The 17,876-nt window shown below is 42.9% G+C and overlaps 1 protein-coding gene across 1 annotated transcript in view; it reads left to right on the top strand.

The window, feature by feature from the left end:
* Positions 1–17,876, top strand: part of LOC113074516 (adhesion G protein-coupled receptor E3-like) — a 133,064-nt gene that overhangs the window by 109,610 nt on the left and 5,578 nt on the right. The window contains exons 13-23 of the mRNA XM_026247358.1: positions 520–570; positions 2,831–2,881; positions 3,011–3,061; positions 4,227–4,277; positions 4,404–4,454; positions 4,544–4,594; positions 16,634–16,665; positions 16,903–16,971; positions 17,071–17,251; positions 17,393–17,512; positions 17,628–17,809. Of these exons, the coding sequence (XP_026103143.1) occupies positions 520–570; positions 2,831–2,881; positions 3,011–3,061; positions 4,227–4,277; positions 4,404–4,454; positions 4,544–4,594; positions 16,634–16,665; positions 16,903–16,971; positions 17,071–17,251; positions 17,393–17,512; positions 17,628–17,809 (890 nt within the window). The remainder of the gene's footprint in view (positions 1–519; positions 571–2,830; positions 2,882–3,010; positions 3,062–4,226; positions 4,278–4,403; positions 4,455–4,543; positions 4,595–16,633; positions 16,666–16,902; positions 16,972–17,070; positions 17,252–17,392; positions 17,513–17,627; positions 17,810–17,876) is intronic.

The raw sequence follows: 17,876 nt of genomic DNA, 5'->3' as shown, positions 1-17,876 counted from the left end.
GGATATCCTTTGAATGGAACAAACCTTGGAAGTGAAACTAAATGCAAAATGTGCAGAGCTGGGGGTTGTAAGGACCAGGATTATTAACTTCTGTTCTAGACTGAATGTGGCTTCGTAAATTTAATTCCTCTTTTTTTTTTTTTTTTTTTTTATAAAGAACATCGTAGATCATCATCCAATCCAATTTTGTTTCTGTCTGGTATTGTTTCAGCTCCTTTACTCACGGTCACTTCCCCAACATCTACCAGTCCCACTACTACAGGTAAATGTGCTGTCAAACTGAAATGTGGCCTTCAAAAGAAGCTTTTCCATCTGTTCCTGATTTAACATCTGTTTTCACATTGTTGTTTCAGATAATTTACAACCGTTCACGTCAGCGACATACACTAGTTATACTTCAACTGGTGAAAATAATTTTAGACCTTTAATAAAGAAATCCCTCAATTACTTTGTTGCATAACACAGTACTTCATCATCTGATTCTGATTTAAAATCTGTTTCCTTCTGTTTTTGTTTCAGTCTCTTTACAGCCAGTCACTTCCACAACATTTAGTAGTTCTACTTCTACAGGTCAGGATAATTATAGATGGAATGTGTTTCTTTTAAAAGGGATTTTATCTTGATGATTTTCTTCATGAACAACACCGTTCATCGTCTGGGTGTGATTTTAACATCTGTTTCACTTTGGTATTGTTTCAGCTCCTTTACACACGGTCACTTCCACAACATCTACCAGTCCCACTACTACAGGTGAATGTGTAGCTGAACTGGAATGTGGCTTTCAAGAGAAGCTCTTACTAATACCCGTCTTCAAGATAAACACAATGTTTAAGCAGACTTAAATGCTGAATTTCTGTTTCCACATGTTTTGTTTCAGTTCATTTACAACCAGCCACTTCCACAACATCTACTAATTCTACTTCAGCAGGTGAGAATAATTGCTGAACACTTTTTTTTAGTCAGATTATTTATTTATTTATTTAGGTTCTTTAAAGACATCCTATTATGCTCTTTTACAAAGTCTTGATTTTGTTTTGGGGGGCATTAGAACATGCTATAATGCTTAGTGGTTCAAAAACACATTGTTTTTCACATAATTGACATTATTACAATTCCTTTCTCCCCAGCCTGGCTCAAACAGCTTGATTAGGTCTTGTCCACCTTCCAAAAAACGAAATGTGTTTGTGACTGGTTAGTTGTCCCAGTAAGCTGTGATTGGCGAACAGTTTAGATGGTGTTTCAGTATTGCCCCACCCCTTGCCAAAGCAGCTGTTAGCATAATGTCAATATCAGCATACCAATTTGAGCCGGATTCATACCCCGAGAATATTGACCAAGAGGATAGATCAGAACCTTTGCATGCACAGATATTGCAAGACATATTAGAGTGGTAGCGTAAATTATTAATGTTATGAAAAAATTAAAAAAAATTGCAAAATACAATTTTAGATAAAATGTCATCAACCACTTAAAAAACTGCATTAACTATGTACAGGTAAGTGCAATTATAATTATAATAGAACTTACTTTTTGAAATGTAATATACCACACAAAAACAAATAAAGCAGCATACTTTCAGGCTGTGATGCATATACAGCAGATTGTCCCGACAAAGTGGCAACTTCTTCGTCTTTCAGTAAAAGCTGAAAGAAACCAGCACTTGCATCATCGTTTTCAAATGTATCTACTTTGGAGGGCATTTTCAAAAAGCTCAGTTTTCCTTGACCAAAAAACGCTGTCTCAGTGTGGACGGAAGGCCAAAATGGAGACAAAAAGATGTGTTTTTAAACTAAAACATATTAGTGTGGACAATGCCTAAGTCACTGGACTCAAATAACCTCCTCATTAGAAGAGAGCTCCATGAATAAACTGTGTTCAGATTGACATGGTTTCTCCTCATTATTCTCCGCTCTCTACTCTCTGCACACAGGAACATTGGCTATAGTTTGCTCCATTTAAACACCAATTTGTGCTACACCACTACTTGCTGCATTTTTACACACAGACAAAATCGACTACAGAAGTGAGAAGGGTTATTTAATGTAATGATGTTTGCAAAGCAGTCAAGTCTTTCATGCTTTTAAAGGAATATACACTCCTTTTGAACTGCAAACATGGTTGGATATCCTTTGAATGGAACATACCTTGGAAGTGAAACTAAATGCAAAATGTGCAGAGCTGGGGGTTGTAAGGACCAGGATTATTAACTTCTGTTCTAGACTGAATGTGGCTTCATAGAATTTAATTCCTCTTTATTATTATTATTATTATTTTTTTTTTTCATGAAGAACATCGTAGTTCATCATCCAATCCAATTTTGTTTCCATCTGGTATTGTTTCAGCTCCTTTACTCACGGTCACTTCCCCAACATCTACCAGTCCCACTACTACAGGTAAATGTGCTGTCAAACTGAAATGTGGCCTTCAAAAGAAGCTTTTCCATCTGTTCCTGATTTAACATCTGTTTTCACATTGTTGTTTCAGATAATTTACAACCGTTCACGTCAGCAACATACACTAGTTATACTTCAACCGGTGAAAATAATTTTAGACCTTTAATAAAGAAATCCCTCAATTACTTTGTTGCATAACACAGTACTTCATCATCTGATTCTGATTTAAAATCTGTTTCCTTCTGTTTTTGTTTCAGTCTCTTTACAGCCAGTCACTTCCACAACATTTAATAGTTCTACTTCTACAGGTCAGGATAATTATAGATGGAATGTGATTCTTTTAAAAGGGATTTTATCTTGGTGATTTTCTTCATGAACAACACCGTTCATTATCTGGGTGTGATTTTAACATCTGTTTCACTTTGGTATTGTTTCAGCTCCTTTACTCACGGTCACTTCCACAACATCTACCAGTCCCACTACTACAGGTGAATGTGTAGCTGAACTGGAATGTGGCCTTCAAGAGAAGCTTCTCCTAATACCTGTCTTCATGATGAACACAGATGTTAAATCAGTCTTAAATGCTGAATTTCTGCTTTCCAAATGTTTTGTTTCAGTTCATTTACAACCAGCCACTTCCACAACATCTACTACTTCTACTTCAGCAGGTGAGAATAATTGCTGAACACTTTTTTTTTTTTTATCAGATTTTTTATTTATTTATTTAGGTTCTTTAAAGACATCCTATTATGCTCTTTTACAAAGTCTTGATTTTGTTTTGGGGGGCATTAGAACATGCTATAATGCTTAGTGGTTCAAAAACACATTGTTTTTCACATAATTGACATTATTACAATTCCTTTCTCCCCAGCCTGGCTCAAACAGCTTGATTAGATCTTGTCCACCTTCCAAAAAACGAAATGTGTTTGTGACTGGTTAGTTGTCCCAGTAAGCTGTGATTGGCGAACAGTTTAGATGGTGTTTCAGTATTACCCCACCCCTTGCCAAAGCAGCTGTTAGCATAATGTCAATATCAGCATACCAATTTGAGCCGGATTCATACCCCAAGAATATTGACCAAGAGGATAGATCAGAACCTTTGCATGCACAGATATTGCAAGACATATTAGAGTGGTAGCGTAAATCATTAATATTATTAAAAAAAAAAAAAAAATAGCAAAATACAATTTTAGATAAAATGTCAACAACCACTTAAAAAACTGCATTAACTATGTACAGGTAAGTGCAATTATAATTATAATAGAACTTACTTTTTGAAATGTAATAAACCACACAAAAACAAATAAAGCAGCATACTTTCAGGCTGTGATGCATATACAGCAGATTGTCCCGACAAAGTGGCAACTTCTTCGTCTTTCAGTAAAAGCTGAAAGAAACCAGCACTTGCATCATCGTTTTCAAATTTATCCACTTTGGAGAGCATTTTCAAAAAGCTCAGTTTTCCTTGACCAAAAAACGCTGTCTCAGCGTGGACGGAAGGCCAAAATGGAGACAAAAAGATGTGTTTTTAAACTAAAACATATTAGTGTGGACAAGGCCTAAGTCACTGGACTCAAATAACCTCCTCATTAGAAGAGAGCTCCATGAATAAACTGTGTTCAGATGGATGGTTTCTTCTCATTGTTCTCCGCTCTCTACTCTCTGCACACAGGAACATTGGCTATAGTTTGCTCCATTTAAACACCAATTTGTGCTACCCCACTACTTGCTGCATCTTTACACACAGACAAAAAAAGAAATCCCTCAATTTCTTTGTTACATAACTCATTTGATTCTGATTTAAAAATCTGTTTCCTTCTGTTTTTGTTTCAGTCTCTTTACAGCCAGTCACTTCCACAACATTTAGTAGTTCTACTTCTACAGGTGAGGATAATTATAGATGGAATTTGTTTCTTTTAAAAGGGATTTTATCTTGATGATTTTCCTGAACAACACCGTTCATCATCTGGATGTGATTTAAACATCTGTTTCTATTTGGTATTGTTTCAGCTCTTTTACACACAGTCACTTCCACAACATCTACCAGTCCCACTATTACAGGTGAATGTGTAGCTGAACTGAAATGTGGCCTTCCCAAGAAACTCCTAATCTCAGTCTGATATAACACCTTTCCATGTGTTGTGTTTCAGTTCCTTTACCGCAAATCACGTCCACAGCATTTACAGGTCATACTTCTACAGGTTAGTATGATGCTGGACTTCCTTTCATCCAAGTTTTAGTGCTGATTTCTGCCTCATTCATGTTAACAGTCACTAGCACATAAGGGAGAGTGGTACACAACCTAACAACTCCTTAGATGAAAACTTTTTCAAAACTGAGATGAAAATTTTACTTTTCATCTCTTAAATTTTTAAGATTTTTTTTTAATTTTGGTGCACTTTTTTCTCTATATAGTGTTGATACGACCAGAGGTTAAATACTGTAAATTGTTATGCTAGTATGTCTGGAAATATTTAAACCATGTGTGTTACCATTAACTCCTCATTTGTTTGTGCCCCGCACTCCCCTATTCATTTAATTTGTACAAATGAGTTAAATTTGATGTTTTTTTTTTTGTTTTTTTTTTTCTCTTCATGTTACATATAATATTACTCTCCTTACTTAAATGAACGTACTCTGATTGTGTGCTTTGCCCATTTTTAATGGCCCTGTTACAAAGTTAAGCCCTATTTGCACAGGATTTGTATTACTTGGTGATCTCTGGTCATTTGTAATAATTTTGGAGGTTGTCTGTAATCTTAATCCTGTGCCAATTGGCCAGAAAAAAATCCCCTGCAAATTACCTACCATATTTCACTGAACACCGAGATCCTGTGATAATATTAGTCCCATGCAAATCAGCATCTCTGTGATTTGGCCATGATCTTGCGGGATCGTATATAATTTGTTCAATGTTTTTGTGTCCTGTGTGCCTTATCCATTCTTCACAAAAATGGATATGGCACACAGGTGGAGTGTTTTGATAGTGTTTTGGGTGCTGAATCATATCGCTATACACCAAACTACAATTTGAAGAAAGAGAAGCTGAAAAGAAGCAAAAGAGCAAAAGAGCAAAAGAAAAAGAATGATGACATGTATAACAGCATGCATTAAGGAACATTCTCCTATTTAAGATATAATGTTACAGTACACAAAGTCTTGACATCATATGTAGTTGATAAGTCGGTAAATTCATGTAGAATCACAGGCTTTGTTTATCCCGTGTGAATGCACCACACAACATTATGTGTGTGTGTGTGTGTGTGGTGGGGAAATCACACAAGGTCCTCAGATAATGCTGATCCCATGCGAACTGGGAATTAGTCTCATCTTCAGTATTAAGATTTTTTTTTTTTTAAATGGAATTAGCTATGCTTGTATATATTATCATGCTTTAAGATAAAGTGTTTCATAAATATTACGTATGGTTTCACATTTTATCTGATTTCAGAAGCTTTCCGATTGAAGTTTGGTGTCTTTTATCTCAATGAGACATTATTATTTTTTGCACATTTTAGAAAAGACACATAAATAAATACATAACCTACTTATATCACTGACTGTAAAAGTTTGTTCCATTTTGTAGTGTAAGATCCCCTATAGTAAAGAAGACCCACTGGCCCAACAACGTAATCCAACAATGCGTGTAGGTCTTTTACTTAATTTATCAGTATTTAGTTAAAATTTTATTAGCTCGGTTTAATTTTAAATGTTCAGTGATCATTAAATATAGGCTGTATTCCTAAGAACTGATCACAAATATTGTTTTTGTATTTATCTAGATATTTGAATAATCAAATGTCCCATGTTACCCAATGTCGCATTTGAGTTGCGTGGATCTCATGGTCACAAATTACCCAGTCCGATTTTAGTCGGAGGGTGTAGGTTGACTAATGACCTCTTGATCAAAAGTGTAGCTTATTTGGTCTTGTCCCATTCAACTTAAATCAGTGACAGACAGAAATCAAAAGGTCTCCAATGATATGCCTAATACTCCATTCATCCAAGAGCCTTCAGTTTGCTTTAATTCTGGCCATACATTTGAGGTAACACTTGTAATTTACAGGTCCTTCTAAAAAAATTAGCATACTGTGATAGAAGTTAATTTTTTTTCCATAATGTAATGATAAAAATTAAACTTTCATATATTTTTGATCCATTGCACACCAACTGAAATATTTCAGGTCTTTTATTGTTTTAATACTGATGATTTTGGCATACAGCTCATGAAAACCCAAAATTCCTATCTCAAAAAATTAGGTAAACATGTATCATGTCAATTACAGAATTAAACAATTATAAGCCAAATCAGAAAGGATAATGCATATGTGAATCACATCGTATCCGCATGGCAATTCTATGCTCCTGTACATGGATCACTGCAGCTATTGGGCTAAATGTTCCATGTACCAAAGACTTAAACTACTTCAGTCTGTGTGCATTGAATTTATTTAATACACAAGTTTCACAATTTGAGTTGAATTACTGAAATAACGTCTCGGTTACGTACGTAACCCTCGTTCCCTGATGGAGGGAACGGAGACGTTATGTCGACCGACAAATGGGGTCTCACTTGGGAGGCCAATCATCTCTGATTTTAAGAGAAAACGCCAATGAAATTGGCAAGTGGATTAACACACCTGAGCCACTCCCCGTGCCAGCGGGTATAAATAGGGCCACAGGTGCATCCACTCATTAGGTTTTACGCTGAGGAGCCGAGAACGTGTCCCGGCAACAGCGAATGGTTCAAGGTTGTGGCATGGGGACATAACGTCTCCGTTCCCTCCATCAGGGAACGAGGGTTACGTACGTAACCGAGACGTTCCCTATCTGTCGGTCACTACGAGTTATGTCGACCGGCAAATGGGGTCCTATGGAAAACGCCATAACCTGAACCTCGTCACAACCCTGAGGCGCTGCAATTGTTGACAAGCCTTGGCGTGCCACAAAAGCTACGCTTAAGGTCGTAACCTTCCCAAAGCCCCAGCGCAAATTCACTGACCTTGGTACCGAAGGGGCCAAAGGGTGAGTACATCGCTGCTGGAGAAGGCCATGCTGCTGTTCCGCCCACATAAAGTAAATGGAAGGGATTTCAACCTTCAGTGAAAGATTGCTTCAAATCTTCCCTATTTGTTCTTTCAGCTGGCAAGACAATGGGGAAACGAGCCTTTAGGAAAGGTCGCTACGGAGACCACATCCTACCCGTAGGGAGGTGACATGTGGATATACCGATATGGACTGACCCAGGGGGCAGTACTACATATGGAAAGGGTCTCTGAGGCAGGTCCTACCTTGGAGTAGGGATGGAACGGCTGCCAGAAGAGACTGACAGAGCGATCTGTCAAAGGAAGACACGGGTTTGCCAAGAGGGAAACCTTACCGTGGAAGAATACACATATGGGATTACCCGTAGGGAACCCAGCCATATGGACACCTAGCCCAGTACAGGGGCTGACCGGCTCCGGGCATGCTAACGCCAGTACTGGGCCTGGTGACAGACTGCTCCGCCAAGTCTGACGCCGAGGGTGCTGAAGGATGCTCGACCAGGGTACGCCAACCGGGGAACTCTACTGGGAGAAGAAGGCGCTCACATCCCCGTGTTAGGGGGAATGGCGCAGCAAGCGACACACCCAGCCAGCCCTTCCCGCCAATTACCTGTTACCCAACACACGGGAGGAAACTGGCTCTACACGGAGGTTGTAAAACCTCGCAAAGGTGTTAGGTGTCGCCCAGCCCGCAGCTCTACAAATGTCTGCCAGAGAGGCGCCGTGCGCCAACGCATAGGAGGAGGCCACACTCCGTGTGGAGTGGGCCCTCACCCCCAGGGGGCACGGCTCGCCTTGGGAATGGTAAGCCAAGGCGATGGCGTCCACTATCCAGTGGGCCAACCTCTGCTTAGAGACAGCCTTCCCCTTCTGCTGACCTCCAAAGCAGACCAGGAGCTGCTTAGAGCTTCTGAAGCTCTGGGTGCGGTCCACGTATATGCGAAGCGCTCTTACGGGACACAGCAACGACAAGGCTGGATCTGCCTCCTCCAGGGGCAGCGCTTGCAGGTTCACCACCTGGTCTCGGAAGGGAGTGGTGGGAACCTTGGGCACGTATCCAGGCCGGGGTCTCAGGACAACGTGAGAGTAGGCCGGCCCGAACACAAGGCACTCTTCACTTACCGAAAATGCTTGGAGGTCCCCGACCCTCTTGATGGAAGTGAGCGCGATCAGGAGCGCTGTCTTGAGAGACAGGAACTTCAGCTCAACCGAATCCAGCGGCTCAAAGGGACCCCTCTGAAGTCCCGCCAGGGCAATAGAGAGGTCCCAGGAGGGAATCAGGGGTGTCCTAGGAGGATGTAACCTTCTGGCACCCCTCAGGAACCTTACGATCAGGTCATGCCTCCCCAGGGACCGGCCGTCCACTGCATCGTGATGTGCTGCAATGGCAGCCACATACACCTTCAGGGTGGAGGGTGACAGCCCACGCTCCAGCCTACCTTGCAGGAAAGAAAGCACGACTCTGACCGGGCATCTCCGGGGGTCTTCCCGGTGAGAAGAACACCAATTCGTGAACAGACTCCACTTCAGCGCATAGGCCTGCCTCGTAGAAGGGGCTCTAGCCTGAGTGATAGTGTCTACCACCGCTGGGGGCAGATCACTTAGGTCTGCCGCATCCTGTCTAGAAGCCACACATGGAGGTTCCAGAGATCTGGGCGCGGGTGCCAAATGGTGCCAGGCCCCTGAGAGAGAAGGTCTCTCCTCAGGGGGATGCGCCAGGGAGGGGCTGTCACGAGGAGCCTGAGTTCCGAAAACCAGGTCCGGGTGGGCCAGCAAGGCGCAACCAACAGGACCTGTTCCTCGTCCTCCCTGACCTTGCACAGTGTCTGTGCGAGCAGGCTCACTGGGGGAAACGCATACTTGCGTAAAGCCCGAGGCCAGCTGTGTGCCAGTACAGCTGGCAGTGGGAGGACTCGTGGGAAGCAAACAGGTCTACCTGGGCTTCCCCGAATCGACTCTAGATCAGCTGGACCGTCTGGGGATGGAGTCGCCATTCCCCGGGGAAAGTGAGCTGTCGTGAGAGCATGTCGGCTGTACGATTGAGCTCCCCCGGGATGTGGACAGCGCGCAGCGACTTGAGCCACGTCTGACTCCAGAGGAGGAGATGACGGGCGAGTTGAGACATGCGACGTGATCGTAAACCGCCTTGTCGGTTGATGTACGAAACAGCCGCAGTGTTGTCCGTGCGGACCAACACGTGCTTGTCCAGCACTAGCGGACGAAACCGTCGCAAAGCTAGATGCACTGCTAGCAACTCCAGGCAGTTGATGTTCCACAGCAGTAGAGGTCCTGTCCAGGACCCTGAAGCTGCCTGCCCGTTGCATGTCGCGCCCCAGCCCGAGTTGGAGGCATCTGTTGTGACAACAACGTGCCGGGACACTTGTTCTAAGGGCACGCCGGCCCGTAGAAAAGCAAGGTCCTATCAAGGACTGAATAGGCGGCGACACATCAGTGTGATGGTGACACGATGTGTACCGCGGCGCCATGCCCATCTCGGGACTCGGGAGTGTAACTAGTGCTGAAGTGGTCTCATATGAAGCAACCCGAGCGGCGTGACTGCGGCTGCGGATGCCATATGCCCCAGGAGCCTCTGAAAGTGTTTCAGCGGTACCACTGTCCTGCCTCTGAAGGAACTCAGGCAGTTCAGCACTGAGTGGGCACGCTCGCTGGTGAGACGTGCCGTCATACTCACCGAGTCTAACTCCATACCGAGATAAGAGATTCTCTGCACAGGGGAGAGCTTGCTCTTCTCCCGGTTGACCTGAAGCCCCAACTGACTGAGGTGCCGAAACACGAAGTCCCTGTGATCGCACAACTCTTCTCGGGACCGGGCCATAATGAGCCAGTCGTCGAGATAGTTGAGGATCCTGATGCCCACTTCCCAAAGTGGGGCAAGGGCGCCCTCCGCGACCTTCGTGAAGACACGGGGGGACAGGGAGAGCCCGAAGGGGAGGACCTTGTACTGCCATGCCTGACCCTCGAAAGCAAAGCGCGGGAACGGTCTGTGACGAGGGAGGATAGAGACATGAAAGTACGCGTCTTTCAGGTCGATTGCTGCAAACCAGTCCTGGGGCTGGACGCATTTGATAATGCGTTTCTGCGTCATCATCCTGAACGGGAGCTTGTGTAGGGCCCGATTCAAGACTCGCAGATCCAGGATAGATCGAAGGCCACCGCTTTTCTTGGGCACGATGAAGTAAGGGCTGTAAAACCCCGTCCTCATCTCGGCTGGAGGGACCGGCTCGATTGCATCCGTCGCCAGGAGGACAGCAATCTCCTCGCGCAAGACAGGGGCGTCCTGGACTGCCACCGAAGTCTCGAGCATGCCATTAAACTTGGGGGGTCGCCGGGCGAACTGAATCGCATAGCCGAGTCGAACCGTCCGGATGAGCCAGCGTGACGGGTTGGGCAGCGCAAGCCACGCTCCCAGATACCGTACAAGTGGCACCAAGGGGACAGTCGACATACCCGCAGTGGTGCAGCGATGGGGAGTCGTGCCGGAAGGCCCAGAAGGCACTGCGTCCTGGGTCATCGCAACCACACTCCCCGTGTTCCCGGAGGAACTGGCCAGAGACGCGTGGAGAGGCGTTGCGTCTCCAAACCGCGACCTCTTGGCTGCTGTCGAAAGGGGGCGTCGTGGGTGAGAATGAGGAAGCTGTGCGTCGCTCATTGTCAGCCCACGAGCCTTGCAACTCGGAGGAAGGAGAAATTGCTCTTCCAATGAAAATGTGGGTGCCACTGGCCATTCGACCAGTGGCGGAACAGAACCAGAAGATTCTCCACCCGGCCCTCCTCCGGGGGAGGGAGTGGCGCTCTCTCCGCCATCTCCTGAAGAGTAGTTCTCCGCATCTCCGAGTTGCCCGTGTCAGGGCCGCTTAGTCGACTTCCTCGAGGACTTTGCAGCCGAGAGTGACACGGGGGGCGCCGCTCTCCTGCGCGGGGCTCGACGCGCCGGCCTCGAAGAACTCTCAGCACGGGGCGGAGCTGGTGTGGAGGATGCAGGGGGGCGCCCTCGGCGACGAGCAGGCTGAGGCACTGCCTGCGACGGAATGGTGGCAACCGGAGGATCACGTCGTGGCAAGATGTGCTGTATGGCCTCAGTCTGCTGTTGTTCTGTCAGGAACTACTGGGCACAGCCCCTGACAGCGTCGCCAGACAGGACAGCCTGGGACATGGGAGCATCGAGAAAGTGCACTTTGTCAATGTCTCTCATACAGACCAGGCTGAACCTGAAACGGCACTACTGGACCACCAGAGTGGACATCGCCTACCCGAGGGACTGCGTTGTGACTTCCGTCACCCAGAAGGGGGAGGTCAGTCGCCATGGGCAGCTCCTGCATCAACCTCGGGTTGGTCCTACCCTCGTGCATTGTTAAAGCCTTGGCTTGTTGGGTTTGCAGGATAGCCATGGCATGCAAAGCAGAGACAGCTTGGCCCGCAGCACTGTAATCCTTGGTAGCGAGCGCGGCCGACAGCTTACAGACCTTGGGTGAGGGGCGCGGACTATCCCTCCCAGTGGCGGCGTTTTGCGGACACAAGTGCACCGCAATCGCACTCTCCTGCTGGGGAATGTCAACACACCCCTAGCTGCCTCGCCATCGAGGGTAGTGAGGACGGAGGAACGAAATGAGCTGCTTCCGGCCGTAAAAGGGGCCATCCACGACTACATCACTTCCCCATGCACATCCGGGAAGAAAGGAACCAGAGTAAAACGCGGTTGTGAGTCGCGCTCCACACCGAGAACCAATCAAACAGCCATGAGCACTCAGGGCTGGGCGGTGCATTCACCTCCATGCTGATGCTCACAGCTGCCCGGGCAAGCACGGCTGTCAACTCTGGGTCCAATTCGGCAGTGGCGACAACACCCGAGGGGGGCAGCCCCGCCGAATCTTCATCCACAGAGGTCAACAGCCCATCCCCGATGCTGCAATCGACATCTGATCTCCGGCGGCAAACTGAATGACCCGTTGGGACTGCCATAAGACAGCCCAGCAAAATCACCCAGCAGCTCCACAGGACAAACACTGCGGAAGGGGTAAGAGGTCCGTGGGGCGTGGCCCGGCGGAGAAGCTCTCACTGTCACCTTCAAATCTCCCAGAGCACTAGCCGGCGGTCCTCTGCTCGAGACAGAGAAACCAGAACGGGTAGTGACAGAGGGGTCTGCTCCCTTCCCTTTAAGAAGGGGGAGACGCGATCACAGCGTTGCCATGGTCACACACGCAGTGCGTGCATGAACCATCCACGAACGCGCCTTCAGCGTGCTGAATGCCCAGACACGGAAGAGAGCGAACGTGGCCGTTGTCAGAGAACAGGAAACGACCGCATCCAGAAGGACGCGGACAAAACGGCGTCTTGAAAAAGACGCGAATCGTCCGCGATTTGCTCTTTTAGGAAATCTGCTCTCTTAGTTGAAGCGCCCAGGGGAATCGCTGAAAGGGACACCGCTGTTTGCGCCGTACCGCTAACCAGAACAGCTTCCCGACACAGCAGATGAATGGCTTTGTGGAGTATAACGGCTTTCATACAACCACTCGGCTCCGAAGCAAAAATCTAATGAGTGGATGCACCTGTCGCCCTATTTATACCCGCTGGCACGGGGAGTGGCTCAGGTGTGTTAATCCACTTGCCAATTTCATTGGCGTTTTCTCTTAAAATCAGAGATGATTGGCCTCCCAAGTGAGACCCCATTTGTCGGTCGACATAACTCGTAGTGACCGACAGATAGGGAAATGAAGTTTTCGACGACATTCTAATCGTGTGATTCATGAAACACTCATATGCCAAAAATTCCCATCATACGAATGATCATGCATTGATTGATGTGGCAGCTAAAACTAACATAATTTGAATATCATGCCCCTAAAAACCCCCCGGTTTCTAAGCCTTGCCCCTAGAGTTTATGACATGGAGAAATGTGACCAGGTCAAAAAGAGGAAATAATCTCATGAAAAAGAAATTGATCTTACTACAGAAACACCCACTTAAAAATTGAATTTAAATAGTTTAAGTATATTAATACTGCAAAATACAGTACAGAAGTTTCAAATTAAGGAGGGGAAGGAGTATTTGAAGTTAAAAATGGAACAAAAATTAAAACAAAATAATGTGAGAAAGGCATGGAATGAATTAAACAGGATGTATTGTAATGGGAATAGAGTACAGGGATATTCTGCCTCTGGTGGTCAAATGGGGATGGATGAAATTAACATATATGTTGGAATAGATTTAATGGAGGATCTAGTGTTTTAAAATTTCCCCTCTGGATGGTATATGGCTGAGCTCCTATTTAGACCCCCCTTCAGTTTTAAGTTTGCCGTATTGATGGAACAAGTAAGAATTAGGTTAAGGAGAATTAAAAAGAAGAAATCTGCTGGCCCTGATGGCATCAGTGCTGGAGTTCTTCAAAGCTGTGCTGATCAAATCTACTGGGTGATTTATTATTTTAATTTGTGCTTGCGCTTGGAAAGTGTACCCGTATTATGGAAGAAATCCATAAAATGTAAAATGTGTAGTACCAGTCCTTAGGAAAATTAAACCCACTTCTAGTGCATTCAACACTATCCAGCCAGCATTACTCAAGAATAAGTAAGAAAATACTGTATTACACCAGATAAATGAGACGAGTCTAAATAAATAAAGTGATTCATTTTAGAGTTAACCTGTTTAACTCCTAACATTGCACTGTAAAACCCGACAAGTTAACTTAACTCAAATCGTTTGAGTAAACCGATTGCCTTGACTGTAATACCCGACAAGTAAACTTAACTCAAACGGTTTGAGTAAACAGATATCCTTAAGTTATGTTAACTCAAACCGTTTGAGGAAACTGATTGCCTTAAACCATTTAAGTTGAAAAAACTAACAGTTATGAGTACTCTGAACTTAATTCAGTTGAGTTCATTGAAAGAAGATATACATTGCAATTAAGTAATTAAGCGTTTAAAAGTGCTGATTGAGAATTAGTGATGAACAGCTGCTGTTAACAAACAGAATCACTGAAGAAAAGAGAAACACAAGAACTACTACAACTGACTTCAGACACAGACTTAGATGAAATCAACTGAAATAAAATACATGAAATCTCTCAAGATCTGATGAAACAACCCCACAAACAGCATCAGCAGCTCCACTTATTAATAACCAGACTGACTTTATTTCTGTCAGACGTCTACAGAAGATCTTATTGAGAATGAACTAAGGTTTAGATGTTGATTTATTGTTTCATTTGAAGTAACCATGTTAGAGATCAGTGTCTGCTTTAGTTGGGCTCTTGACCCTTGATTTCTGTCTTAGTCTTTTCTTTGGCTGTTATAACTGTGTGTTTCTAAAACACATTTGTTGTAACTCAAAAGCCCAGAAGAAAAGCCATCAGGTGTTCACCTGTACCTACGTGTAGATTGTTGTACATTATAGCTGTGATGATAATTTTTCATTATTATTCACAAATTTTGATCTATACAGAGTCTAATCTCTGATTAAACAAATGTGTAATTAGTAGAAGTGGACCTAATAAAAATGACACTAAGAGCCAGTGATTCCGTGATAATCAGTTAATATAAAAATGATTTCATAAACATTTTGTACACATACATTTGTCTTCTATGCCAGTAGCTCGTCACACACAGACATCAATAATCAGAATATGAACCTCAACAATGGTGACAAAAAAACATGCTGCAATGCATGCTGGGTACTATTGTAGTACAAAACTCATCCATAGCTCCCAGCATGCTCTGCAGCATTTTTTTTTTCTTTTATGGTCACCATTGTTGAGGTTCATATTCTGATTATTGATGTCTGTGTGTGACTAACTGACACCAGAGAAGACCAAACTGTTTGGAAAGTCTTTGTATTAACTGATTATTACAGAACCACTGGCTCTAAGAATCACTTTTACTATGCTCAATTTAATTACACAACCCATATTTCATCAGAGATTAGACTCCTAGCAGTTGCATAATTATATATATAATTGGTTGTTATACCAATATAAAGCATAACAACCTACATCTAGGTACAGGTTAACACCTGATGGCATTTCTTCTGGGCTTTCGAGTTACAACAAATGTGTTTTAGAAACACACGGTTATAACAGCCAGAGAAAAGACTAAGACAGAAATCAAGGGTCAAGAGCCCAACTAAAGCAAACACTGATCTCTAACATGGTTACTTCAAATGAAACAATAAATCAACATCTAAACCTTAGTTCATGCTCAATAAGATCTTCTGTAGACGTCTGACAGAAATAAAGTCAGTCTGGTTATTAATAAGTGGAGCTGGTGATGCTGTTTGTGGGGTTGTTTAATCAGATCTTGAGAGATTTCATGTATTTTATTTCAGTTGATTTCATCTAAGTCTGTGTCTGAAGTCAGTTGTAGTAGTTCTTGTGTTTCTCTTTTCTTCAGTGATTCTGTTTGTTAACAGCAGCTGTTCATCACTAATTCTCAATCAGCACTTAGTTAATCACTTAATTACTTGAATGCAAAGTTTTAAAACTTACATGGTTTAAATCAAGGCAATCTGTTTACTCAAACGGTTTGAGTTAAGTTAACTTGTCGGGTTTTACAGTGTGTGAATGGCTAACGCAAATTTGTTTTCATCTTCTTCAAAAATGAAGGGCATTTTCTCAGTATCACTGAGTTCAGTACATGATGGAATCAGTGCTTCAAATCTGGGGACAAATGTTCCCCTCACATTGTGATATTAAGGACAAATCAGCAGAAAGTGTTTCTCGTCCTCTATTTGTTGTAGTTCACCGAGTCTACAGATCCTATGCTATTGCTCTGTATATGTCTGTCTGTATTCTTTCTATTTCTAAATAATGGTTACTTAATCTGTATTTGGAGAGGATTCAACTTTCTTTTTAAATGGTTTTATGAATAATTGGCAAATTTAGTGGTTCCGTTTTGGGTTGAGCAGCATTGGAGTTTATTTTGAAGGTCAAAATGTTTTTTATTGAGTCATCATATTTTAAACCACCAAAATTGATATTTAGTATTTTGGAACATCTAACACCAGTCCTTAGTGGGCTTGCAAAAACATGTAAATAATCTTGTTTTTATTTAGGACTTCCTTTCTGTTTTTGTTTTTCTCATAAAAGCAATATCTCTGTCTTATCCAAATTTAAAATGAGAAAACTATTGAAATATATAGTTGAGTGTCATCATGAATTCATGAAGACTATTGCCATTGCAGGTCTGATCAACATGCCGCTAGAAGAATGCAGGGTAAGTTGTTTCGGGTGTTAATTTCTGAAATTGTAATTGGAGGGTTGGATTCATATTAATCAATTGAAACAACAGCACAATAAAACCGTATAATGTGTACTGTTTTGTATTTTTGTTATTGTTGGTTCTTTGCATATACTTTGTAGACACAATTCATTTTTAAAACCGTTACCAAAATCACAAAATACTCCATAGTCCACTTTCAAATTAATTTATAAAGCTAATTTGTGATTTCAGACCACAGGGCGGTGTAAAGATCTTCTTGACAATATAGAGAACATGACGGCAGAAGTGCTTCCATTGACAGTAAGAAAATATGACAACATAATCACTATTTTTCACTCAAAGAAATTATCATGCAGCAAAGCTTTACAAATAATCCTGTTTATATGATCAATAAAATAGAATGTGACCAGCATTTTGAATGTGGTCCTCAAAACTTCAGGCATGATTTCGGAGTCATCATCAGCTGACAAACTGATTTCAGATGGAAACCGTTTTTTAAAAGCCAGTGAGAAACTTGTGTCCATGCTCGTAAAACCAACAAACACAAGTGACTATGTCAATTTTACTCTTGATACTTTGGGTAAGTAAAAAGATAAATATGAATAAACAGTGAAATTACTGACTTAATGTGATTAAGTCTAGAAACACTTTTAAATATTTTTTTTTCAGATGACCTTATTGTAAATACATTTTCATTCACACATCTGTACTTTTTAATCAGAGGTAGAAATCTTCATGGTTGGACAACAGGTAACCCTAGAGAAAATCCCTAGACTTAACACAACAAATTCTTCTGTGGACATCGATCTCATTGGTATTGCCAAGAACAACATTGAAACAAGTATGTATATATATATATATATATACAACTAAATCACATTTACTTAAGGTTATTTAATGTTTAGTTGAATTTAAGTTTTTATATGAAATGGTATTTATGTGTTTCTGTAACTCAGGATCAGCTGCTGTTGCTTTCATGAGCTACGTCACGATGGAGAATCTACTGAAGCCAGACTTCTTCAACACACCAGAAGACATGTTTAAAACCATGATGTCCACTGTGATCTCAGTTACTCTTCCCAAAACCAACTACACTAAACTCACCAAACCAGTCAACTTCACCTTCAGACACATCAGAGTGAGAGACTGAAATGTGTTTGTCCAACTTGAGAAATAATGAAAAATCTGAAAATACTTATTCAATA

This window comes from Carassius auratus, unplaced genomic scaffold, assembly GCF_003368295.1.
Source record: "Carassius auratus strain Wakin unplaced genomic scaffold, ASM336829v1 scaf_tig00014984, whole genome shotgun sequence".
Lineage (NCBI taxonomy): Eukaryota > Metazoa > Chordata > Actinopteri > Cypriniformes > Cyprinidae > Carassius > Carassius auratus.
The sequence above is the reverse complement of the archived record's forward strand: the minus strand, read 5'-3'. Positions and strand labels throughout refer to the sequence as shown.